Source organism: Taeniopygia guttata, chromosome 32, assembly GCF_048771995.1.
Source record: "Taeniopygia guttata chromosome 32, bTaeGut7.mat, whole genome shotgun sequence".
NCBI lineage: Eukaryota > Metazoa > Chordata > Aves > Passeriformes > Estrildidae > Taeniopygia > Taeniopygia guttata.
In genome coordinates this window covers 665,757-690,347 of record NC_133057.1, presented here as the reverse complement: position 1 = coordinate 690,347, position 24,591 = coordinate 665,757, and the positions used below count along the sequence as shown (strand labels likewise).

General features: G+C 43.3%; 1 protein-coding gene across 2 annotated transcripts; it reads right to left on the bottom strand.

Moving 5' to 3' along the window:
• Nucleotides 1-427: 427 nt before the first annotated feature.
• On the bottom strand, nt 428-24,578 carry EIF4A1 (eukaryotic translation initiation factor 4A1). 2 transcript variants are annotated; one of them, XM_072920572.1, is made up of 12 exons: nt 24,460-24,578; nt 23,876-23,924; nt 21,884-22,016; nt 20,539-20,574; nt 19,950-20,089; nt 15,776-15,944; nt 13,258-13,367; nt 10,523-10,666; nt 6,878-7,015; nt 6,130-6,219; nt 3,924-4,003; nt 428-2,161 (listed from the first exon to the last, which is right to left on the bottom strand). In XM_072920572.1, exons 1-12 carry the CDS (start codon nt 24,480-24,482, stop codon nt 2,017-2,019), a joined length of 1,257 nt encoding a protein of 418 aa, XP_072776673.1. In that variant the 5' UTR covers nt 24,483-24,578; the 3' UTR covers nt 428-2,016. The 2 variants fall into 2 exon arrangements, with proteins under 2 accessions (XP_072776673.1, XP_072776672.1); XM_072920571.1 differs by lacking the exon at nt 20,539-20,574 and having other exon boundaries at nt 24,460-24,577.
• Between the last annotated feature and the right edge of the window lie 13 nt (nt 24,579-24,591).

The window sequence follows — 24,591 nt, the reverse complement described above, 5'->3', positions numbered from 1 at the left end:
TTAGTGATTTTGGAGGTTCAAGAACCCAAATTTTGGGAATTTTGAGGGTCAAAACCCCAAAATTTTGGGATTTTTGAGATTCAAGAACCAAAACTTTGGAATTTTGGGGGCTCAAGAATCAAAATTTGGTAATTTTGAGGGTCATAAACCAAAATTTTGGGGATTTTGGGGGTTAAAGACCCAAATTTGGGGATTTTGGGGATGAAGAACCCAAATTTTGGGAATTTTTAGGAGTTAAAACCCCAAATTTTGGCGTTTTCAGGAGTCCAAGACCCAAATTTGGAGAATTTGAGGTTTTTACTTTTTTTTTTTGGTTTTAATCAAATTTTGGACCCAAATTTGAGCTCCAAAAGCCCCAAAATTGCCCCAAAATTTTCCCTCCCCTCCCCCACCCCAACCCCGAATCCCAAAACAAAAATTTGCAGAATTTTGTCCCAAAATCGTTTTTATTTGAATAAATAAACGTTACAAAAGGGGGGTGGGGGAGGGGCGGGTGTGAAACCCCCAAAAAGTGACGTTTATCCAAAAAAAAAAATTCCCAAAAAATCCCAAAATAACACCAAAAAACCCCAAAAAAGGGAAAAAAAAGGGTGGGGGAGGGGCGGGTTGGGAGCCCTTCAAAAAGTGACGATTTTTGGGAATAAAACCCGAAAATTGACCTAAAAAAGAGGAAAAAACCCCCAAAAATTTGGGGGAATTCAAGAGAAAAATGAGGTTTAAAAAAAAGGGGGAAATTGGGAAAAAATGGAGAAAAATTTAGGGAGAAAAAGGGAAAAAAAACCCCCAAAATTTGGGGGAAAATCCAGGAAAAAAACCCCCAAAATTTGGGGGAAAATTCAGAAAAATTGGGAAAAATGTGAGGGAGGGGTGAGGTTCAAAGCAGCCAAAAATTCCATAAAAATGAGCTTAAAAAAGTGGAAAAATAATGAAAAAAACGGAAAAAATTTTTAAAAAGCACCATTTTAAAAAATTATTAAAATGACCTTAAAAAAGGGGGAAATAGGGAAAAATGCAGGAAAATATAAAAAAAAAAGGGGGGGGGATAGGGAAGAAAAATTGGGTAAAAACGAGAAAAAAAAGGGAAAACGGAATAAAGATTGAAAAAAAAAAAGAGAAAAAATGGGAAAATCCTGGAAAAAAAAATTATTTTAAAATTGGGGGAAAACGAGGAAGAAATGGGAAAAAATTGGCAAAAATGGAGAAAAAAACCTGAAGAAATCGGGAAAAATTGAGAAAAAATTTGAAAAAAAAGGAAAAAAAAAAGATAAAAGAATGGGGAAAAAAATGGGGAAAACTGGAAAAAAAAATGAGAAAAAATTTGAAAAAATCGGGAATAATTCGAAAAAAGTTGGGAAAAAAATCTGAAAAAAAATCAGGAAAAATGGGAAAAAAGTTCATAAAAAATGACTGAAAATTGGGAAAAAAGTGGGAAAATTTCAGAATTAAATGGGGAAAAAATGAGGAAAAAATCGAATTAAAATGGGAAAAATCAAAATAAAATTGAAAAAAAGGTACAAAATCATAAAAAATGGGAAAAAAAAAGAAAAAAATTCAAAAAAAAAAAGGGGAAAAAATGGGGGAAAGATTGAAATAAAATGGGGATAAAAACCGAAAAAAAAAGTGAAAAAAATGTTAAAAATGGGATAAAATCGAAATAAAATGGGAAAAAAATGGGGAAAAAAATTGGAAAAATATCGAAATAAAATGGGAAAAAATCGAAATAAAATGGGGAAAAATGGGGAAAAAACTGAAATAAAGTAGGAAAAATTTGGAAAAAAATCGAAATAAAATGGGAAAAAATTCAAAATAAAATGGGAAAAAAATCAAATTAAAATGGGAAAAAAATTGTAAAAAAATCGAAATAAAATGGGAAAAATATTGTAAAAAAATCAAAATAAAATGGGGAAAAAATTTGTAAAAAACGGGGTAAAAACGGGAATAAGGGGGTGGGTGAGGGAGGGCTGATTTTTGTTCATTTTTTTACATTTTTTTCCGTTTTTCGCCCCGTTTTTTGGCTCAGATGAGGTCGGCCACGTTGAGCGGCATCTCCTCGATGGCCGTGTTGTAGAAGGTCTCGATGTCCCTCAGGGTCCGTTTGTCCTCCTCTGTCACCATGTTGATGGCCACCCCCTTCCGGCCGAAACGGCCCCCCCGGCCGATCCTAAATGGGGCAAAAAATCCGGATTTTGGTTAAAAAAATACTCAGGGAATTTGGGGTTTATAGGGGGAAAAATTCGGGGTGGGATGGTGGGAAATCGGCAAAAAATCTGCTTGAAATTACATAAAATTTGCAAAAAATGCGGTGGAAAATAGACAAAATTTATCTGAAATTGTCTCGAATTTTCTCAAATCTCCCACTAAAAAAAATCTCCCCAAAAATTACCAAAAATCCGCTCGAAATTCTGTGAAATTCGCAAAAAATGCGGTGGAAAATACACAAAATTTATCTGAAATTGTCTCGAATTTTCTCAAATCGCCTCCCAAAAAAATCTCCCCGAAATTTAACAAAAATCCCCCCAAAATTCCATGAAATCCCCTAAAAAAGCCCCAAAATCTAAAAAAATTCCCTAAAAGTCTCAAAAAGTACCCAAAATCCTAAAAGGTTTTCCTAATATCCCCTAAAATCCCAACAAAAAACCCCCAAATCTCCCAAAATCCCCAAAAAACCAAAATCTCTAAAAATCGTCCCAATTCTGCCCCAAAACACCCCAAAAAATTTTTAAAAATCCCCAAAAAAATTCCCCTAAAAATTCCCATTAAATGCCCTAAAACCACCCCTAAAAATCCACCCGAAAATTCCCTAAAATTCCCACAACTCCCCCCAAAATCGCAAAAAATCTCAAATTGCCCCAAAATCCAAAAGAACACCCCAGAATTTCCCTAAAATCTCAAAAAACACCCCCAAAATATCCCAAAAAAATCCCCCAAAAAATCCCTTAAAATCCCAAAAACTCCTAACATCCCATAAAATCCCAAAAACAACCAAAAAATCCCCCAAAATCCCCCCAAAACCAAAATCCCAACAGAAATTCCCCAAAATTCCCCCCAAAATTCCCAAAATCCAGGAAATTCCCAAAATTCCCCCAAAATCCCCCCAAAACTCCCAAAAAACCCCCCCAAAAACCCATCAAACCCCCTAAATTAGTCATAAAATCCCCAAAAAATCCCCCCAAAATCCCCCAAATATCCCAAAAACTCCTAAAATCCAAGAAAATCACAAAAACATCCCAAAAATCCCCCAAAAAATTGCCAAATCCCCAAATCCTCCCAAAATCCCAACAAAAATCCCCAAAAACTACCCCAAAAATTCCCAAAATCACAAAAATTCCCAAAATTCCCCTAAAATCCCAAGAATCCCAAAAAATTCCAAAGAAAATCCCCAAAAATCCCAAAAAAATCCCCCGAAAAATCCCATCTAATACCCTAACCCCCCCCAAAACTCCCAAAAAACCCCCCAAATCCCCTCAAACCCCCTAAATTTCCCCCCAAACCCCAAAACCAAATTCCAACAGAAATCCCCAAAAATATCCCCTAAAAATCCCCTCAAAATCCCCAAAAACTCCTAAAATCCCTTTAAATCCTAAAAGCATCTCAAAAATCCCCCAAATCTCAAAAATCCCCCCAAAATCCCCCAAATCCCAAAAAATTACTCCAGAACATCCCCAAAACCTCCCAAAACCCCAACAAAACCCCCCCAAAATTCCCAAAATTCCGAAAAAATCTCAAAATTCCCCTAAAATCCCCCAAAGTCCCTCAAAAAAATCCCCCAAAATCCCAATAAAATCCCCCAAAAATCTCCTAAAATCTCCCCAAAACTCCCAAAAAATCCCATAAAACCCCCAAAATTTTCTCCCAAAACCCCCAAAAACCCCCAAAAACCCCCAAATTTCCCCAAAATCCACAAATTTTCCCCCAAATCCCACCTGTGGATGTAGTTCTCGCGGTTGGTGGGGAGGTCGTAGTTGATCACCAGCGACACTTGCTGGACGTCGATGCCGCGGGCCTGGGGGGGGGGGAGGGGCAAGAACCCAAAATTTGGGGCAAAAAACCAAAATTTGGGGGAAAAAACCCAAAAATTGGGGCAAAAACCCCCAAATTTGGGGCTTTTTTTAACCATTTTTGGCGTTTTTTGGAAGGAGTTTTGAGGGAAACTGAGGCAGGGAATTGGGGGGGAGGGGCTAAAAGGAGGGGGAGGGGCTAAAAGAATGGGGGATGGGCAAAGACCCAAAATTTGGGGCAAAAAAACCCAAATTTGGGGCTTTTTTGAACCATTTTTGGAGTTTTTTTAAGGGATTTTTGGAGGGTTTTGAAATGAGTTTTTGGGGGAAACTGAGGCAGAGAATTGGTGGGGGAGGGGCAGAGACCCAAAATTTAAAGGAAAAACCAAATTTTGGGATTTTTTGGGGAATTTTTGGGGTCTTTTACGGAAATTTTGGGGTTTTTAAGGTAATTTTGGATTTTTCCCAAATGTTTTTGTACTTTTCTGGAACTTTTTTGGCTTTTTCTGGGAATTTTTGGGGAAACTGAGGCAGAAACTTTCCAGAAGGTGGGCGAAGGGCAGAGACCCCAAATTCGGGAGAAAAACCCAAAAATTTGGGTTTTTTAAATAAAAATTTGTATTTTTTTAAAAAATCTTGCATTTTTCCCAGAATTTCCAGGTTTTTCCCAGAATTCCGGAGAAAACTGAGGCAGGCAGTGTCCGATGTGTGGGGAAAGGGTCAAAAACCAAAATTTTAATTAAAAATCCCAAATTTTTTCATTTTTCCTCATTTTTTCCCATTTTTTTCCATTTTTTTTTCATTTTTCCCAAAATTTCCGTGTTTTCCCCCAGAATTCCGGTGGAAACTGAGGCCAGGTAGTGTGGGAGGGGTCAAGGACCCAAATTTTAATGAAAAAACCCCAAAAATTTGCATTTTTCCTCAATTTTTTCGTTTTTTTCCATTTTTTTTCATTTTTCCCAAAATTTTCGTGGTTTTTTCCATTTTTTTCCCATTTTTCCCAAAATTTCCGTGTTTTCCCCCAGAATTCCAGGGGAAACTGAGGCAGGCCGTGTCCGAGGTGTAGATGAGGGGTCAAAACCCCAAATTTCAATTTAAAAATCCCAAATTTTAGCATTTTTCCTCTACTTTTTGCGTTTTTTTCCATTTTTTTTCCGTTTTTCCCAAAACTTTTGTGTTTTCCCCCGCAATTCTGGTGGAAACTGAGGCCAGGTAGTGGGGGAGGGGTCAAGGACCCAAATTTTAATTAAAAAACCCCAAAAATTTGCATTTCTCCTCTACTTTTTGCGTTTTTTTCCTTTTTTTTTTCATTTTTCTCAAAATTTTCGTGTTTTTTCCAGGATTTTTTTACATTTTTTCCAAAATTTTTAGTTTTTTCCCCAGAATTCCGGGGGAAACTGAGGCAGGACCTTTCCAGAGGGTGGGGGAGTTGCAGAGACCCAGAATTTGGGAGAAAAACCCAAAAACTTGCGGTTTTTTTTTTAAATTTGAGGTTTTTAGATAAAAATCTGGGTTTTTTAAAGAATTTTTGCCTTTTTTCCCAAAATTTTCGTGTTTTCCCTTAAAATTCCGGGGGAAACAGAGTCAGGAACTTTCCTGGTGGTAGAGGACGGGTCAAGGACCCAAAATTTAATTAAAAAACCCCAAATTTTTGCATTTTCCCTGTACTTTTTGCATTTTTTTCCATTTTTTTTGCGTTTTTCCCAAAAATTTCGTGGTTTTTTGCGTTTTTCCCAAAATTTTTAGTTTTTTCCTCAGAATTCCGGGGGAAACAGAGGCATGAACTTTTCAGAGGGTGGGAGAGGGGCAGAGACCCCAAAATTCGGGAGAAAAACCCCAAAAATTTGCATTTTTCCTCTACTTTTTCCGTTTTTTTCCATTTTTTTTTCCTTTTTCCCAAAATTCCCGTGTTTTCCCCCAGAATTCTGGGGGAAACTGAGGCAGGCGGTGTCCGAGGCGTAGGTGAGGGGTCAAAAACCCAAATTTTAATTTAAAAAATCCCAAATTTTTGCATTTTTTCTCAATTTTTTCTGGTTTTTTTTTATTTTTTCCCAAAATTTCCGTTTTTTCCCGTTTTTTCCCCGTTTTTCCCAAAACTCCCGCGTTTTCCCCCAAAACTCCCGTGACTGACCAGCAGGTCGGTGGTGATGAGGACGCGGCTGGAGCCGGACCGGAACTCCCTCATGATGACGTCACGCTCCTTCTGGTCCATGTCCCCGTGCTGGGAGGGGCGGGGCCACGTCAGGACACGCCCACAAACGACGGGACACGCCCACAAACCACAGACCACGCCCACAAACCGCTCAGGCCACGCCCACCCAATTATAGACCTCATATATGGAGTTTAGGCCACGCCCATCGACTCTAAACCACGCCCATTAACTTTAGGCCACGCCCACAGACTTTAGGCCACGCCCACCCACACTTAGACCACGCCCCTAGATACTAAACCACGCCCACTTACATTTAGGCCACGCCCACCGACTTTAAACCACGCCCACCAATCTTTAGGCCACGCCCATAGTCTTTAGACCACGCCCATTAATTTTAAGCCACGCCCACTTCCAGGTTTAGGCCACGCCCACACTGACCCCTGAGTGGCCCCCGAGTGACCCCTGAGTGACCCCTGACCATCCCTGACCCCTGAGTGGCCCCCGAGTGACCCCTGAGTGACCCCTGACCATCCCTGACCCTGAGTGACCCGAGTGACCCCTGAGTGACCCCGAGTGACCACTGACCATGGCGGACACAGTGAAGTCCCGCGCGTGCATCTTCTCGGTCAGCCAGTGACCACTGACCATCCCTGACCCCTGAGTGACCCCTGAGTGACCCCTGAGTGACCCCTGAGTGACCCCGAATGACCCCGAGTGACCACTGACCATGGCGGACACGGTGAAGTCCCGCGCGTGCATCTTCTCGGTCAGCCAGTCCACCTTGCGCCGGGTGTTGATGAAGATGACCGCTTGGGTGATGGTCAGCGTCTCGTAGAGGTCACACAGAGTGTCCAGCTTCCACTCCTGGCCGGAGAAATGACCCATGAGTGACCAATGAGTGACCGCTGAGTGACCACTGAGCAAAAAGTGAAAAAAAAGGGCAAAAAATGGCCAAAAACTGACCCTAAAGTGACCAAAAGTGACCCAAAAGTGACCAAAAGTGACCAAAACTGACCCCCAGGTCACACCCAGTGTCCAGTTCCCACCCCTGGCCGGAGAAATGACCACTGAGTGACCACTGAGTGACCACTGAGTGACCACTGAGTGACCACTGACCAGTAGTGACCAAGAAATGGCAGAAAATGACCAAAAACTGACCCAAAAGTGACCAAAAGTGACCCAAAAGTGACCAAAAGTGACCCAAAACTGACCCCCAGGTCACACCCAGTGTCCAGTTCCCACCCCTGGCCGGAGAAATGACCACTGAGTGACCGCTGAGTGACCACTGAGTGACCACTGAGTGACTACTGAGCGATAAGTGAAAAATCCAGGCGGAAAATGGCCAAAAATTGGCCAAAACTGACCCTAACTGACCCTAAAGTAACCCAAAAATGACCCAAAATGACTCTAAAAGGACCCAAAATTACCCAAAAATTACCTAAAATGACCCAAATTAACCAAAATGCCCCAAACTGACCCTAAATGACCCAAAGTGACCCAAAAAATGACGTTAAATGAGCCTAAAAGGACTCAAAAATACGCAATCTGACCCTAAATTGCCCCTAAAATGCCCCTAAAAGACCCTAAAGTGACCCAAACTGACCAAAAAATGCCCCAGTGACCCAAAAGTCACCCAAAATGCTCCAAAATGCCCCTAAAATGCCCCAAACTGACCCTAAAGTGACCCAAAATGACCCAAAATGACCATAAAATGACCCAAACTGACTCAAAAATGACCTAAAAGGACCCAAAATTACCCAATATGGCCCTAACTGACCCTAAAATGACCTAAAATGACCAAAATGCCCCAAACATGACCCAATATGACCCAAAAATGACCTAAAGTGACCAAAACTTACCCCAAACTGATCCAAAAAATGGCCTAAAATGACCCTAAAAGGACCCGAAATTACCCAAACTGACCAAAAATGCACCAAACTGACCCAAAAAATGACCTAAAATGAGCCTAAAAGGACCCAAAAATGACCTAAAGTGACCCAAACTGACCCTAAAATGACCCAAAATGCCCCTAAAATGCCCCAAACTGACCCAAAAAATGACCCTAAAAGGACCCAAAATTAACCAAAATGCCCCAAACTGACCCTAAAGTGACCCAAAATTCCCCAAACTGACCTTAATTGACCCCAAAATTATCTAAAATGACCCTAAAAGGACCCAAAATTAACCAAAATGCCCCAAACTGACCCTAAAGTGACCCAAAATTCCCCAAACTGACCTTAATTGACCCCAAAATTATCTAAAATGACCCTAAAAGGACCCAAAATGACCCTAAAAGGACCCAAAATTCTCCTAAAATGACCCAAACTGACCCCAAAATGCCCCAAACTGACCCTAATTGACCCAAAAATGACCTAAAATGGACCGAACTGACCCAAAAATGACCTAAAATGACCCAAATTACCCAAACTGACCCAAAAAAAGACCTAAAATGACCCTAAAAGGACCCAAAATCCCCCAAACTGACCCTAATTGACCCAAAAATTATCTAAAATGACCCAAATTAACCAAAATGACGCAAACTGACCCAAAAAATGCCCCTAAACTGCCCCAAACTGCGCTGTGCCCCCCGCTCAGGGGCCGTCCCCACGGGGGAGGGGCGGCCCATGGTCCGGGGGGGTCCCTCTGGCATGGGGTGACTGTGGGGGGGCCACGGGGCGCCCCACAAATCCTGAACCATGCGGGGGGCGACCCAAAACCGACCAAAATACACCCAAAATGGGGCTAGAATGGGAAAAACTGCCCCAAATCCACCCAAAACGGGGCTGGAATGGTAAAAAATGACCCAAAACTGCCCAAAATGCACCCAAAATGGGGCTGGGATGGGAAAAAATGATAAAAAATGACCCAAAATCCACCCAAAATGGGGATGGGATGGGAAAAAATGACCCAAAATCCACCCAAAACGGAGCTGAAACGGTAAAAAATGACACAAAATAGACCAAAACGGAGCTGAAATGGTAAAAAATGACCCAAAATAGCCCAAAATCCACCCAAAACGGAGCTGAAATAACCCAAAACTGTCCAAAATACACCCAAAACGGGGCTGGAATGGTAAAAAATGACCCAAAATGTTAAAAAAATGACCCAAAATAGACCAAAATCCACCCAAAACGGGGATGGGATGGGAAAAAATGACCCAAAACTGCCCAAAATACACCCAAAATTGGGATGGGAGGGGAAAAAATGGTAAAAAATGACCCAAAATAGCCCAAAATACACCCAAAATGGGGATGGGATGGGAAATGACCCAAAACTGCCCAAAATACACCCAAAACGGGGCTGAAACGGTAAAAAAATGACACAAAATGATAAAAAAATGACCAAAAACTGCCCAAAATCGACCCAAAACGGAGCTGAAATAACCCAAAATTACCCAAAATGATAAAAAATGACCCAAAACGCAGCTGAAATAACCCCAAATGACCCAAAATCAACCCAAAACGGAGCTGAAATAACCCAAAATGACCCAAAATGATAAAAAAAAGCCCAAAATCTCCAAATCTGGCGTTTCTGCCCCAAACCCCCAAAAAACCTTCAAAAGAATTTTAAAAAATCCTCAAAAAACCCACCAAAAAATCAGAAAAATCCCCAAAAATCCTAAAATCCCCAAATCTAGCGTTTCTGCCCCAAAAACCCTCAAAAAATTTTTAAAAAAATCCCCAAAAAACCCACCAAAAACAGCTAAAAAATCAGAAAAAAACCCAAAAACCTCCCAAAAAAACCCTAAAATCTCCAAATCTGGCATTTCTGCCCCAAAAACCCCAAAACCCCCCTGAACAACCTCAAAAAATCCCCCAAAATCCCCAAATTTGACGCTTCTGCCCCTAAAACCCCAAAAAACCTTCAAAATAATTTTTAAAAACCCCCAAAAAACCCACCAAAAACCGCCAAAAAATCCGAAAAACCCCCTAAAAAAATCCCAAAAAATCCCCAAAAATCCCCCCAAAAAAACCCAAAATCTCCAAATCTGGCATTTCTGCCCCAAAAACCCCCAAAAACCCTCAAAATAATTTTAAAAAACCCTCAAAAAACCCCAAACTCCTAAAAACCCATAAAACCCCCCAAAGAACCCTAAAATCTCCAAATCTGGGGTTTCTGCCCTACAAACCCTCAAAAAAATTTTAAAAAATCCCCAAAAACCCCCCCAAAAACCCCCAAATCTGATGTTTCTGCCCCAAAAACCCTCAAAATAATTTTAAAAAATCCCCAAAAAACCCACCAAAAACCCCCAAAAAATCCGAAAATCCCCCAAAACCCCCCTAAAAAAACCCCAAAAAATCCCCAAAAAATCCCCCAAATCCCTAATTTTGTGTTTTTGCCCAAAACTGTCAGATTTTTCCCCAAACGCACCTCCCTCTCGACGTTGATGTAGAACTGGCGGATGCCCTCGAGCGTCAGCTCCTCCTTCTTCACCAGGATCCGGATCGGCTCCCGCATGAACTTCTTGGTCACCTCCAGCACGTCCAGCGGCATCGTGGCCGACAGCAGCACCACCTGCGCCCAAAAAAAGGGTCAGGAGCCCGAAATTGGGGTGGGGATCCGAAAAAATGGGGTCGGGACCCAAAAAATGGGGTCAGGGGACCTGAAAATGGGGTCGGGACCCGAAAAAATGGGGTCGGGACCCAAAAAAATGGGGTTGGGAGGGTAAAAAATGGGGTTGGGAGGGTAAAAAATGGGGTCAGGACACCCAAAAATGGGGTTGGGACACAAAAAAATTAAATTTGGATGTCAAAAAATGGGGTTGGGACCCCAAAAAATAGAATCAGGACACCGAAAAATGGGGTCAGGACCCCCGAATTTGGGGTCGGGACCCAAAAAAATGGGGTGGGGAGGGAAAAAAATGGGATCAGGACACCGAAAATGGGGTCAGGACCCCCGAAAATGGGGTCAGGACCCCCGAAATTGGGGTCGGGACCCCTGAAAATGGGGTCGGGACCCAAAAAAATGGGATGGGGACCCCAAAAAATGGGATCGGAACCCCAAAATTGGGGTCAGAAGGGTAAAAAATGGGGTCAGGACCCAAAAAAATGGGGGGGGGGAGGGAAAAACATGGGGTTGGGAGGGCAAAAAATGGGGTGGGGACACAAAAAAATGGGGTTGGAAAGTCAAAAAACGGGATCAGCACCCCAAAAAATGGGGTTGGGGCATCAAAAAATGGGATCAGGACACCCAAATTTGGGGTCAGGGGACCCAAAAATGGGGTCAGGACCCCCGAAAATGGGGTCGGGACCCTGAAATTGGGGTCAGGACCCCCAAAATTGGGGTCAGGACCCCGAAATTTGGGGTGGGGACCCGAAAATGGGGTGGGGACCCCCGAAAATGGGGTGGGGACACCTAAAAATGGTGTCAGGACCCCGAATTTGGGGTGGGGACCCGGAATAATGGGATCAGCACCCAAAAAATGGGGTTGGGGCATCAAAAAATGGGGTCAGGGGACCCAAAAATGGGGTCAGGAGCCCCGAAAATGGGGTCAGCACCCCAAAAAATGGGATCAGCACCCCAAAAATTGGGTCAGGAGGGTAAAAAATGGGATCAGCGCCCCAAAAATGGGGTCGGGGACCCAAAAAATGGGGTTGGGACCCAAAAAAATGGGATCAGAACCCAAAAAATGGGGTTGGGAGAGCAAAAAATGGGATGAGGGTGTCAAAAAATGGGGTCAGGACACTGAAATTTGGGGTTAGGACCCAAAAAATGGGGTTGGGAGTGCAAAAAAATGGGGTCAGAACCCCCGAAATTGGGGTCAGGACCCGAAAAATGGGATCAGGTCCCTAAAAATGGGGTCGGGACCCCCGAAAATGGGGTCGGGACCTGAAAAAATGGAGTGGGGACCCAAAAAAATGGGGTCAGGAGGGTAAAAAATGGGGTTGGGACACCCAAAAATTAAATTTGGATGGGAAAAAATGGGGTCGGGACACTGAAAAATGGGATGAGGACCCCAAAAAATGGGGTGGGGACCCAAAAAAATGGGGTCAGGACACTGAAAAATGGGGTTGGAACCCGAAAAATGGGGTTGGGAGGGAAAAAATTGGGATCAGGACACCCAAAAAATGGGGTTGGCCCCAAAAATGGGGTTGGGACGGCAAAATTTGGGGTCAGGACATCAAAAAATGGGGTCAGGACACCCAAAAATGGGATCAGGACACCGAAAATTTGGGTTGGGAGCTCAAAAACTGGGAAAAGGACCCAAAAAAATGGGAAAAAGACCCAAAAATATGGGAAAAGGACCCCAAAAATGGGGTTGGAACCCCAAAATCCCTCCCAAACCACCCCCAGAAACCCCAAAATTCCCCCAAATTCCCCCCAAAAATCAAAACCGGACCCTAAAACCCCCAAAAATCCCCCCCAAAAATTTTCACAACATTTCTCCCAAAATCCCCCTAAAAAACCCTAAAAATTCAAAAATTCCCCCCAAATTTATCAGGACCCCCCAAGCGCCCCCAGCCCATCCCAAAATCCCCAAAAATCCTCCCCAAATTCCCCAAATTTTTGGGATAAAATCCCCAAAAATCCTCCTCAAATCCCCAAAATTTGGGGAAAAAAAAACCCCAAAATTCCTCCCCAAATCCCAAAAATTTGGGGAAAAAACCCTCCAAAAATCCCCCCCAAAAATCCCAAAAAATCCCTAATTTTTTCCTCAAAATCCCCTCAAAATTTCAGGAATTTTCCAAATCCCCTAAAAATCCCAAAATTTTTAGGATAAAATCCTCCAAAATCCTCCCCAAATCCCAAAAATTTTGGGTAAAAAACCCCAAAAAAATCCCTGAATTATCCTCAAAATCCCCCCAAATTTTCAGGAATTTTCCAAATCCCCCAAACCCTCCTAAAATTCCCAATTTTTTTGGTGAAAAATCCCCAAAAATCCTCCCCAAATTCCCAAAATTTTGGGTAAAAAACCCCAAAACCCCCAAACCTCCATTACCCACCGCGGCCACCAGAGGGCGCCTCTCGCTCATTTTTGGGGCGAAATCTTCACATTTCGGGGCCGTTTTTCGCGGGGTTTTTTTTGAAATTTTCATTTTTTCCCAAAATTGGATTTTTTTGGGAATTTTTGGGGAGGATTTTGGGGTGATTTGGGGTCCCCCCACCTGCGTGTTCCCGCTCAGCTTCTGGAAAATGTCGTAGATTTGGTCCTTAAAGCCGCGACTCAACATCTCGTCCGCCTCGTCCAGAACGAACATCTTGATGAATTTTGGGGCTAAAAAAGGCAATTTTGGGAAAATTTACTAAATTTGGGGTTTTTTTACCGAAATTTAGGGAGAGGCGGGAAAGGTTTTGGGGGTTTTTTGGGGGTTTTGGGGAGGGAAAATGGGGATTTTAGGGAGGAAAATGGAGATTTTTGGGGGATTTTGAGGGATTTGGGGTGAATTTTAAGGAAAATTTTGGGGAATTTTGGGAAAATTTACTAAATTTGGGGTTTTTTACAGAAATTTAGGAACAGGCGGGAATGGTTTCGGGGGTGTTTTGGGGGCTTTGGGGAGGGAAAATGGGGATTTTAGGGAGGAAAATGGAGATTTTTAGGGAGGAAAATGGAGATTTTTGAAGGATTTTGGGAGAATTTTGGGGAATTTTGGGAAAATTTCCCAAATTTGGGGTTTTTTTCACGAAATTTAGGAACAGGCGGGAAAGGTTTCGGGGGTTTTTTAAGGGTTTTGGGGAGGGAAAATGGGGATTTTAGGGAGGGAAAATGGAGATTTTTTATGAATTTCGGGAGATTTTGGGAGATTTGAAGGAAAATTTTGGGGAATTTTGGGGATTTGGGGAAAAATTTGGGGGAAATTTGAAGGATTTGGGGAAATTTGGGGGATTTGGAAAGAATTTTTTTTGGATTTTGGAAGGATTTTGAGAGAATTTTTGGGATTTCAGGCGAATTTTCGGGAGGATTTGGGGGATTTTGATGAAATTTTGGGGGATTTTGAGAAAGTTTTGGGGATTTGGGAAGAATTCATGAAAAATTGGGGAATTTTGGGAATATCTGGGGAATTTTGGGAAAATTTGGGGTGATTTTGGATTTTTGGGGCAATTTTTGCATTTTTGGGGATTTTTGTTTTGATTTTTTGGATATTTTTGGGATTTTTTGGGTGATTTCTGTGGAATTTTTTGGGGGGTTCCAAGTCGGATTTTTGTGGTGATTTTGGGATTTTTGGAGGGATTTTTGGGGGGATTTTTGGCGTGATTTTGGTGTTTTTGAGGCAATTTTGGGATTTTTGGGGTTCCAAGTCTGATTTTTGGAATTTCTGGGGATTTTGGGGAATTTTGGGATTTTTTGGGGTTCCAAGTTGGATTTTTGGGATAATTTTTAGGCTTTTGGGGGGATTTTTTTGGGAGGATTTTTTGGGTTATTTTTGGGGGATTTTTGGGGTGTTTTTTGGGGCAATTTACGGGTTTTTTGGGGTTCCAAGTTGGATTTTTGGGGATGTTTTTTGGGGATATTTTGGGTGATTTTTGGGGTGGTTTTTGTGATTTTTGGGGTGATTTATGAGTTTTTTTTGGGATTTTTAGGGTTCCAAATTGGATTTTTGGGGTAATTTTTGGATTTTGGGTATTTTTTTGGGATTTTTGGTATTTTTTGGGATATTTTTGGGATATTTTGGGTTTTTTTTGGGGTGTTTTTTGGGGCAATTTACAGGTTTTTTTGGGTTCCAAGTTGGATTTTTGGGGTAATTTTTGGATTTTGGGATATTTTGGGAGGATTTTTGGGGTATTTTGGGCTATTTTTGGGGCGCCCCCTCAGTCCTGGCGCTGATCAACCCCCGGAGGAATTTTGGGGTTCGGGGCCGAGCAGAACGCGGGGCCGGGACCCCCCCCGGGGTCAGGTGACACGCAGCTCATCACAGGGGGTCCCCAAATTCCCAAAATTCCCAAAAATTCCCGAATTCCAAAAATTCCCAATCCCAAAAAATGGGAAAATCCCAAAAAAATCCCAAAAAACCCGAAAAAAATCCATAAAAATTCAAATTTTTAAACAAAAATCCCAAATTTGGGATTTTTTGGGGGGTGGGATCATCACAGGGGGTCCCCAAATTCCCAAAATTCCCAAAAATTCCCAAATTCCCAAAATTCCCAATCCCAAAAAATGGGAAAATCAAAAAAAAAACCCAAAAAAAATCAAAATTTTCCCCATTTTTTGCTGTATTTTCCCCATTTTTTATCATTTTTGGACATTCTGGGTGTGGATTTTAGGGTTTTCGGGGTCGCTGATTCCATTTTTGGGGTGAATTTTGGGTTTTTCGGGCTCTCTCACACAGATATCGCCGGTTGAGCCACCCTAATCCCATTTTTAATCCAATTTTTCCCCTTTTTTTGCCGTATTTTCCCCATTTTTTGCCATTTCTGGACGTTCTCGGTGTGGATTTTGGGGTTTTCGGGGTCGCTGATTCCATTTTTGGGGTGAATTTTGGGTTTTTCGGGCTCTCTCACACAGATATCGCCGGTTGAGCCACCCCTGACCTCATTTTAATCTGATTTTTTCCATTTTTTCCCCATTTTTTGCCGTTTTTTCCCCATTTTTTATCAGATTTGGGTGATCTCAGTGTCGATTTTGGGGTTTTCGGGGTCGCCGAACCCGTTTTTGGGGTGAATTTTTAGGTTTTCGGGCTCTCTCACACAGATATCGGCGGTTGAGCATGTCGAAGACGCGTCCCGGCGTCCCCACCACCACGTGCGGCGCCTCCAGCTGCAGCTTCTGCACCTCGGCCCGGACGTTGGTGCCGCCGATGCAGGCGTGGCACGAGGCGCCCATGTAGTCCCCGAGGGCCATCACCACCTTCTGGATCTGTGACGTCATCGGTGACATCATCAGTGACGTCATCAGGTTAAAAAACCCCGAAATCCCCGCTCAAATCCCATTAAAAATGCTAAAATCCCATTAAAATGCCATTAAAAACCCAAAAATCCCCATTTTTGATGCCCCCGAGGGCCATCAGCACCTTCTGGATCTGTGACGTCATCGGTGACATCATCGGTGACGTAATAGTAAAAGAAATCCCCACTCAAATCCCATAAAAAATGTTAGAAAACCAAAAAAACCCAAAAATCCCACAAAAAAACCCCATTTTGGTACCCAAATTTGGTCCCCGAGGGCCATCACCACCTTCTGGATCTGTGACGTCATCGGTGACATCATCAGTGACATCATCAGGTGAAAAAACCCCACTCGAATCCCAAAAAAACCCGAAAAAAATCCATAAAAATTCAAATTTTTAACAAAAAAATCCCAAATTTGGGATTTTTTTTCTGGTCAGATCATCACGGGGGGGTCCCCAAATTCCCAAAATTCCCAAAAATTCCCAAATTCCCAAAATTCCCATCCCAAAAAAAGGGAAAATCCAAAAAAAACCCAAAATACCCTGAAAAAAATCCATTAAAATTCTAATTTTTAACCAAAATCCCATTAAAAATCCAAAAATCCCCATTTCTGATGCCCCTGAGGGCCATTAGCACCTTCTGGATCTGTGACGTCATCGGTGACATCATTAATGACGTCATCAGGTGAAAAAACCCCACTCAAATCCCATTAAAAACCAAAAAAATCCCATTAAAATCCCGTTAAAAATGCCAAAAATCCCAATAAAAACCCAAAAATCCCCATTTTTGAGGCCCCCATGTAGTCCCCGAGGGCCATCACCACCTTCTGGATCTGTGACGTCATCGGTGACATCATCAACGACATCATCAGTGACATAATCAGGCAAAAAAAACCCAAAAATCCCCACTTAAATCCCATTAAAAATGTTAAAATCCCGTTGAAAACACCAAAATCCCACCAAAAAAAACCATTTTTGAGGTCCCCAAAGGTCATCTGTACCCTCTGGGTCTGTGATGTCATCGGTGACATCATCAAATTAAAAAAACCCCAAATCCCCATTTAAATCCCAATAAAAAGCCCCAAATTGAGCTAAAAACCTGAAAATCCCATTAAAAACCCCCAAATCCCACCAAAAATTCCCTAAAACAGCCTCAAAAAAACCTAAAAAAACCCCGAAAAATTCCCTAAAAGAAAAACCCAAATAATCTCCTAAAACCCCCCTAAAACCCCCAAAAAAATCCCCTAAAATCCCACAAAGATCCCAAAAATAACCCTAAAAATAATCCCCCCAAAAAAACCCTAAAAAAACCCTAAAAACCCCCAAAAAAATCCCCTTAAATCCCACTAAAAAAATCCATAAAAGAGCCTCAAAAACCACAAAAATCCCTAAAAAAAACCCCCAAAATTCCCTAAAAAAACCCCAAAAAAGTCCCCGAAAACCCGAAAATTCTCTAAGAAAACCCCAAAGTGACCCCAAAACCCAAAAAAACCCCCAAAAAATCAGAAAATCCCCCAAAATAACCCCCAAAAAAATTCCACTAAAATCCCACAAAAATTCCCTGAAAAAGCCTCAAAAAACCCTAAAGAAACCCCAAAAAATTCCCAAAAAAACCCCAAAAATCCCCCAAAAACCCCCCAAAACCCCCGAAATTCCCAAAAATCCCCAAAAACCCCCCAAAAACCAGAAAATCCCCCAAAAAATCCACTAAAATCCCACAAAAATTCCCAAAAAAACCCCAAAAAACCCTAAAAAAACCTCAAAAAATTCCCAAAAAACCCCCAAAAATTCCCAAAAAAACCCCAAAAATTCCTAAAAAAACCCCAGAAAATCCCTAAAAAAACCCCCAAAAAAATCCCAAAAACCCAAAATTCCCAAAATCCCCCAAAATTCCCCAAAAACCAGGAAAAAAAACCCCAAAAATCCCCCAAAAAATCCCCCAAACCCCCCAAATTTCACCCCCCCGAGCAATGACATCACAGATGACGTCACCAATGACATCACCGATGACGTCAGCGTGTGCCCCAGGCTGAACCAGTTTGGGCACGGGGCCGGACTGGGATGAACTGGGAGCTGCTCTGCCCCCCCCGGATTCGGGACCGGGGCAGCCACGCCCCGCCCTGCCCAGGCGGGGGGGGACTGGTTTTACTGGTTTATACTGGTTTGGACTGGTTTGGGTCAGGATAAACCGGTTTGGAAGGTTTTATACTAGTTTGTACTGGTTTATACTGGTTTGTACTGGTTTGGGTCAGGATAAACTGGTTTGGAAGATTTTATACTGGTTTGTACTGGTTTGGACTGGTTTGTACTGGTTTGGATTGGTATAAACCAGTTTGGAAGGTTTTATACTGGTTTGTACTGGTTTGTACTGGTTTGGGTCAGGATAAACCAGTTTGGAAGGATTTATACTGGTTTGTACTGGTTTGTACTGGTTTGTACTGGTTTGGGTCGGTAGGAACCAGTTTGGAAGGTTTTATACTGGTTTATACTGGTTTGTACTGGTTTGGATTGGTATAAACCAGTTTGGAACGTTTTATACTGGTTTATACTGGTTTGGATTGGGATAAACCAGTTTGGAAGGTTTTGTACTGGTTTATACTGGTTAATACTGGTCTGGATTGGGATAAACCAGTTTGGAAGGTTTTATACTAGTTTGTACTGGTTTGTACTGGTTTGTACTGGTTTGGGTCAGTATAAACCAGTTTGGAAAGTTTTATACTGGTTTATACTGGTTTGGGTCAGGATAAACCAGTTTGGAAGGTTTTATACTGGTTTGTACTGGTTTGGACTGGTTTGGGTCCGTATGAACCAGTTTGGAAGGTTTTATACTGGTTTATACTGGTTTGGATTGGTAGGAACCAGTTTGGAAGGTTTTATACTGGTTTGTACTGGTTTATACTGGTTTGTACTGGTTTGGATCAGTATAAACCAGTTTAGAAGATTTTATACTGGTTTATACTGGTTTGTACTGGTTTGTACTGGTTTATACTGGTTTGGGTCGGTAGGAACCAGTTTGGAAAGGTTTATACTGGTTAAAACACTTATAAACCGGTTTATACTGGTTTATACTGGTTTGTACTGGTTTGGATTGGTATAAACCAGTTTGGAAGGTTTTATACTGGTTTGGACTGGTTTATACTGGTTTGTACTGGTTTGGATTGGTATAAACCAGTTTGGAAGGTTTTATACTGGTTTATACTGGTTTATACTGGTTTGGATTTGGATAAACCAGTTTGGAAGGTTTATACTGGTTTGTACTGGTTTGGGTCAGGATAAACCAGTTTGGAACGTTTTATACTGGTTTGTACTGGTTTGGGTCGGTATAAACCAGTTTGGAAGGTTTTATACTGGTTTGTACTGGTTTATACTGGTTTGTACTGGTTTGTACTGGTATGAACCAGTTTGGAAGGTTTTATACTGGTTTGTACTGGTTTGTACTGGTTTGGATTGGTATAAACCAGTTTAGAAGGTTTTATACTGGTTTATACTGGTTTGTACTGGTTTGTAAAGTTTTATACTGGTTTATACTGGTTAAAACTTATAAACTGGTTTATACTGGTTTATACTGGTTTTACCTGGTTCATATTGGTTCTAATTGTTTTATACTGGTCCAAACTGGTTTATACTGGTTTCTGACCACATGTACACCCACCTCCAAACTGGTTTAAACTGGTTTATACTGGTTTATACTGGTTAAACCCTTATAAACCACTTTATACTGGTTTATACTGGTATATACTGGTTTATACTGGTTTATACTGGTTTATACTGGTTTATACTGGTCCAAACTGGTTTCTAACCACATTTACACCCTCCCCCAACAACCACCAACACCCATCCCCAACCCCTCCAAACTGGTTTATACTGGTTTATACTGGTTAAAACCCTTAAAAACCACTTTATACTGGTTTATACTGGTTTATACTGGTCCGTACTGGTTTTAACTGGTTCGAACTGGTTTATACTGGTTTTACCTGCTGGGCCAGCTCGCGGGTGGGCGCCAGCACCAGCGCCTGGGTGGCTTTGAGCTCCAGTTCCACCTGCTGCAGGATGGAGATGGCGAAGGTGGCGGTTTTACCTGTGCCCGACTGCGCCTGCGCGATGACGTCATAGCCTAAAATATGCAAATCAGATGCGTCAGATATGTAAATGTCCTAACAGGTGTGTCACAGGTATGTAAATGTCCCCACAGGGGTGTCATAGGTATGTAAATGACCTCACAGGTGTGTCACAGGTGTGTCCCGGGTTTTACCTGTGCCTGCGCGATGACGTCATAGCCTAAATATATGCAAATGAGATGCGTCAGGGATATGTAAATGTCCCTATGGATATGTTACAGGTATGTAAATGACCTCACAGGTGTGTCACAGGTATGTAAATGTCACCACAGGTGTGTCCCGGGTTTTACCTGTGCCTGCACGATGACGTCGTACCCTAAAATATGCAAATGAGATGCGTCAAGGATATGTAAATGTCCCTATGGATATGTTACAGGTATGTAAATGACCTCACAGGTATGTAAATGACCTCACAGGTGTGTCCCAGGTGTGTCCCAGGTTTTACCTGTGCCCGACTGCGCCTGCGCGATGACGTCATAGCCTGAAATATGCAAATGAGATGCGTCAAATATTTAAATATCCTAACAGGTGTGTCACAGGTATGTAAATGTCCTCAAAGATTTGTCACAGGTATGTAAATGACCTCACAGGTGTGTCACAGGTGTGCGTCATATGTAAATGTCACCACAGGTATGTAAATGACCTCACAGGTATGTAAATGACCTCACAGGTGTGTCCCAGGTGTGCCCGACTGCGCCTGCGCGATGACGTCATACCCTAAAATATGCAAATGAGATGCATCAGGGTTATGTAAATGTGCCTATGGGCGTGTCACAGGTATGTAAATGTCACCACAGGTGTGTCACAGGTATGCAAATGACCTCACAGGTATGTAAATGACCTCACAGGTGTGTCCCGGGTTTTACCTGTGCCTGCGCGATGATGTCATGGCCTAAAATATGCAAATGAGATGCGTCAGATATGCAAATGTACCTATGGGCGTGTGTCACGGGTATGTAAATGTCCTCACAGGTATGCAAATGACCTCACAGGTATGTAAATGACCTCACAGGTGTGTCCTGGGTTTGTGCCTGCACGATGACGTCATGGCCTAAATATATGCAAATGAGATGCGCCACAGGTGACTTTACTGGTTTATACTGGTTTATACTGGTTTATATTGGTCTATACTGGTTTATATAGGTCTGTACTGGTTTATACTGGTCTATACTGGTTTATAGTGGTTTATACTGGTTTATACTGGTTTATACTGGGTTTTATTTCTTTATACTGGGTTATACTGGGTTATACTGGTTTATACTGGTCTATACTGGTTTATACTGGTTTATAGTGGTTTATACTGGTTTATATTGGTTTATACTGGTCTATGCTGGTTTATATTGGTCTATATTGGTCTATGCTGGTTTATATTAGTCTATACTGGTTTATACTGGTTTCTACTGGGTTATACTGGTTTATACTGGTCTATACCAGTTTATACTGGTCTATACTGGTTTATACTGGGACAAGTGACTTACCTTTAATTCGAGGTAGAACGGCTAGGAACATACTGGTTTATACTGGTCTATACTGGTTTATACTGGTTTATACTGGTCCATACTGGTTTATACTGGTCTATACTGGTCTATACTGGTTTATACTGGTTTATACTGGTTTATACTGGTTTCACCTTTGATGCAGGGCAGGATGGCTCTCTGCTGGATGGCCGAGGGTTTCTCGAAGCCGTAGGCGCAGATCCCACTCCCCTAACCGGCCCATACTGGTTTATACTGGTCCATACTGGTTTATACTGGTTTGTACTGGTTTATACTGGTTTATACTGGTTTCACCTTTGATGCAGGGCAGGATGGCTCTCTGCTGGATGGCCGAGGGTTTCTCGAAGCCGTAGGCGTAGATCCCGCGCAGCAGCGCCTCCGACAGGTTCATCTCGTCGAAGCTGTCCACCACCTCGTGCCAGTTGCTCTGCGCACCAGTACAAACCAGTATAAACCAGTAAGGACCGGTACAGACCAGTAAAAACCAGTTTAAACCCATAAAGTTGGCCCAGGAATGGAGGGAGGCTCGGCCTGGTTGGACCAGTTTGGGTTGGAGCCCTCCCAGTTTGTCCCAGTTTGATTTTAACCCTTCCCAGTTTGTCCCAGTTTATCCCAGTTTGATTTTAACCCCTCCCAGTCCATCCCAGTTTGTCCCAGTTTGATTTTAACTATTCCCAGTTTGTCCCAGTTTGTCCTAGTTTTGTCCCAGTCCATCCCAGTTTGGCCCTGACCCCTCCCAGTTTGTCCCAGTTTGGATTTAACCCTTCCCAGTTTGTCCCAGTTTGATTTAAACCATTCCCAGTTTGTCCCAGTTTATCCCAGTTTGGTTTTGACCCTTCCCAGTTTGTCCCAGTTTAGGTTTGACCCCTCCCAGTTTGATTTTAACCATTCCCAGTTTGTCCCAGTTTGGTTCAGAGCCCTCCCAGTTTGTCCCAGTTTGGTTCTGAGCTCTTCCAGTTTGTCCCAGTTTGATTTTAACCCCTCCCAGTTTGTCCCAGTTTGGCTCTGACCCCTCCCAGTCCATCCCAGTTTGTCCCAGTTTGATTTAAACCATTCCCAGTTTGTCCCAGTTTGGCTCTGACCCCTCCCAGTTTGATTTTAACTTCTCCCAGTTTGTCCCAGTCAATCCCAGTTTGTCCCAGTCCATCCCAGTTTGATTTTAACCCTTCCCAGTTTGTCCCAGTTTGGTTCTGATCCCTCCCAGTTTGTCCCAGTTTGGTTCAGAGCTCTCCCAGTTTGTCCCAGTTTGATTTTAACCCTTCCCAGTTTATCCCAGTTTGATTTAATCCATTTCCAGTTTATCCCAGTTTGGTTCTGACCCCTCCCAGTCCCTCCCAGTTTGACTTTAACCCCTCCCAGTTTGTCCCAGTTTAACTTTAACCCCTCCCAGTTTGTCCCAGTATAACTTTAACCCCTCCCAGTTTGTCCCAGTTTAACTTTAACCCCTCCCAGTTTGTCCCAGTTTAACTTTAACCCCTCCCAGTTTGTCCCAGTTTAACTTTAACCCCTCCCAGTTTGTCCCAGTTTAACTTTAACCCCTCCCAGTCCATCCCAGTTTAACTTTAACCCCTCCCAGTCCATCCCAGTTTGACTTTAACCCCTCCCAGTCCATCCCAGTTTGACTTTAACCCCTCCCAGTTTGTCCCAGTTTAACTTTAACCCCTCCCAGTTTGTCCCAGTTTAACTTTAACCCCTCCCAGTCCATCCCAGTTTAACTTTAACCCCTCCCAGTCCATCCCAGTTTAACTTTAACCCCTCCCAGTTTGTCCCAGTTTAACTTTAACCCCTCCCAGTTTGTCCCAGTATAACTTTAACCCCTCCCAGTTTGTCCCAGTTTAACTTTAACCCCTCCCAGTCCATCCCAGTATAACTTTAACCCCTCCCAGTTTATCCCAGTATAACTTTAACCCCTCCCAGTCCATCCCAGTTTGACTTTAACCCCTCCCAGTTTGTCCCAGTTTAACTTTAACCCCTCCCAGTCCATCCCAGTTTAACTTTAACCCCTCCCAGTCCGTCCCAGTTTAACTTTAACCCCTCCCAGTCCGTCCCAGTTTAACTTTAACCCCTCCCAGTCCGTCCCAGTTTGACTTTAACCCCTCCCAGTTTGTCCCAGTTTAACTTTAACCCCTCCCAGTTTGTCCCAGTATAACTTTAACCCCTCCCAGTTTGTCCCAGTTTAACTTTAACCCCTCCCAGTTATTCCCAGTTTAACTTTAACCCCTCCCAGTCCGTCCCAGTTTAACTTTAACCCCTCCCAGTCCCTCCCAGTTTGTCCCAGTTCCTGACCTCGATGACCCCGTCCGGCTCCATCCCCTCGGGGCCGCTCTCGCGAGATCTGGGAGGAGGAAAAAGGGTTAAAATCCGCCAAATGACGTCATAACCTCACTGCATTACGTCATTACCCCGCACCTCCCACGTGACCGGAAGTAGCTCCGACTTCCCCCCCGACCACGCGGCCGAGTGGAGGCAAAGCCCCGCCCACATCCCCCCGAATTGACCAATCAGCGCGGCGCGTTCCTCCTGACGTCATCACGCCCGCCGCGCGCCGGGGGAGGCGGGGGGGGGAACAATGGAGGCGCGCGCGCGGCGCCGACCACGTGGGCGGGGGAGGGGGGGGGAGAAATTCATTAAAAACCGCCCAAAAAACACCCAAAACCGGCAAAAAACCCTAAAAAACCCCAAAAAAACCCTCGGTGGGTGACGCGACAAATCGCGAGGTTCCCCTCAGCGAATCGCGACGGCGCCAAAGCGCCGATTCGCCTCACGCGGGGGGGATGATTCCGTTTGTTCCGCCTCTCCCTCAGGATCACGGCGGGTCTCTCCCACCCCCCCCGCGCTGTCGTGGGAGGTGGTATCGCCCCGTATCGTACCTGCTGTCGTGACTCGCCGACATCGCCGCGCTCCGCTCCGCTCCCCCCCCGCGCGGCGCCGCTTTATGAGGCGGCCGAGGCCGCGCCCCCCCCGCGCCGCCATTGGTTCCTTCCGCCCTCAAGCCACGCCCA

Coding starts and splice junctions, on each gene's coding strand:
- EIF4A1 (XM_072920572.1), bottom strand. CDS start 24,482: ATGTCGGCGAGTCACGACAGCAG. Junction 15,945..19,949: donor CCCGCGAGCTGGCCCAGCAG/GTAAAACCAGTA, acceptor ATGACGTCACAG/ATCCAGAAGGTGGTGATGGC. Junction 13,368..15,775: donor GCTCAACCGCCGATATCTGT/GTGAGAGAGCCC, acceptor TGCCTTTTTTAG/CCCCAAAATTCATCAAGATG.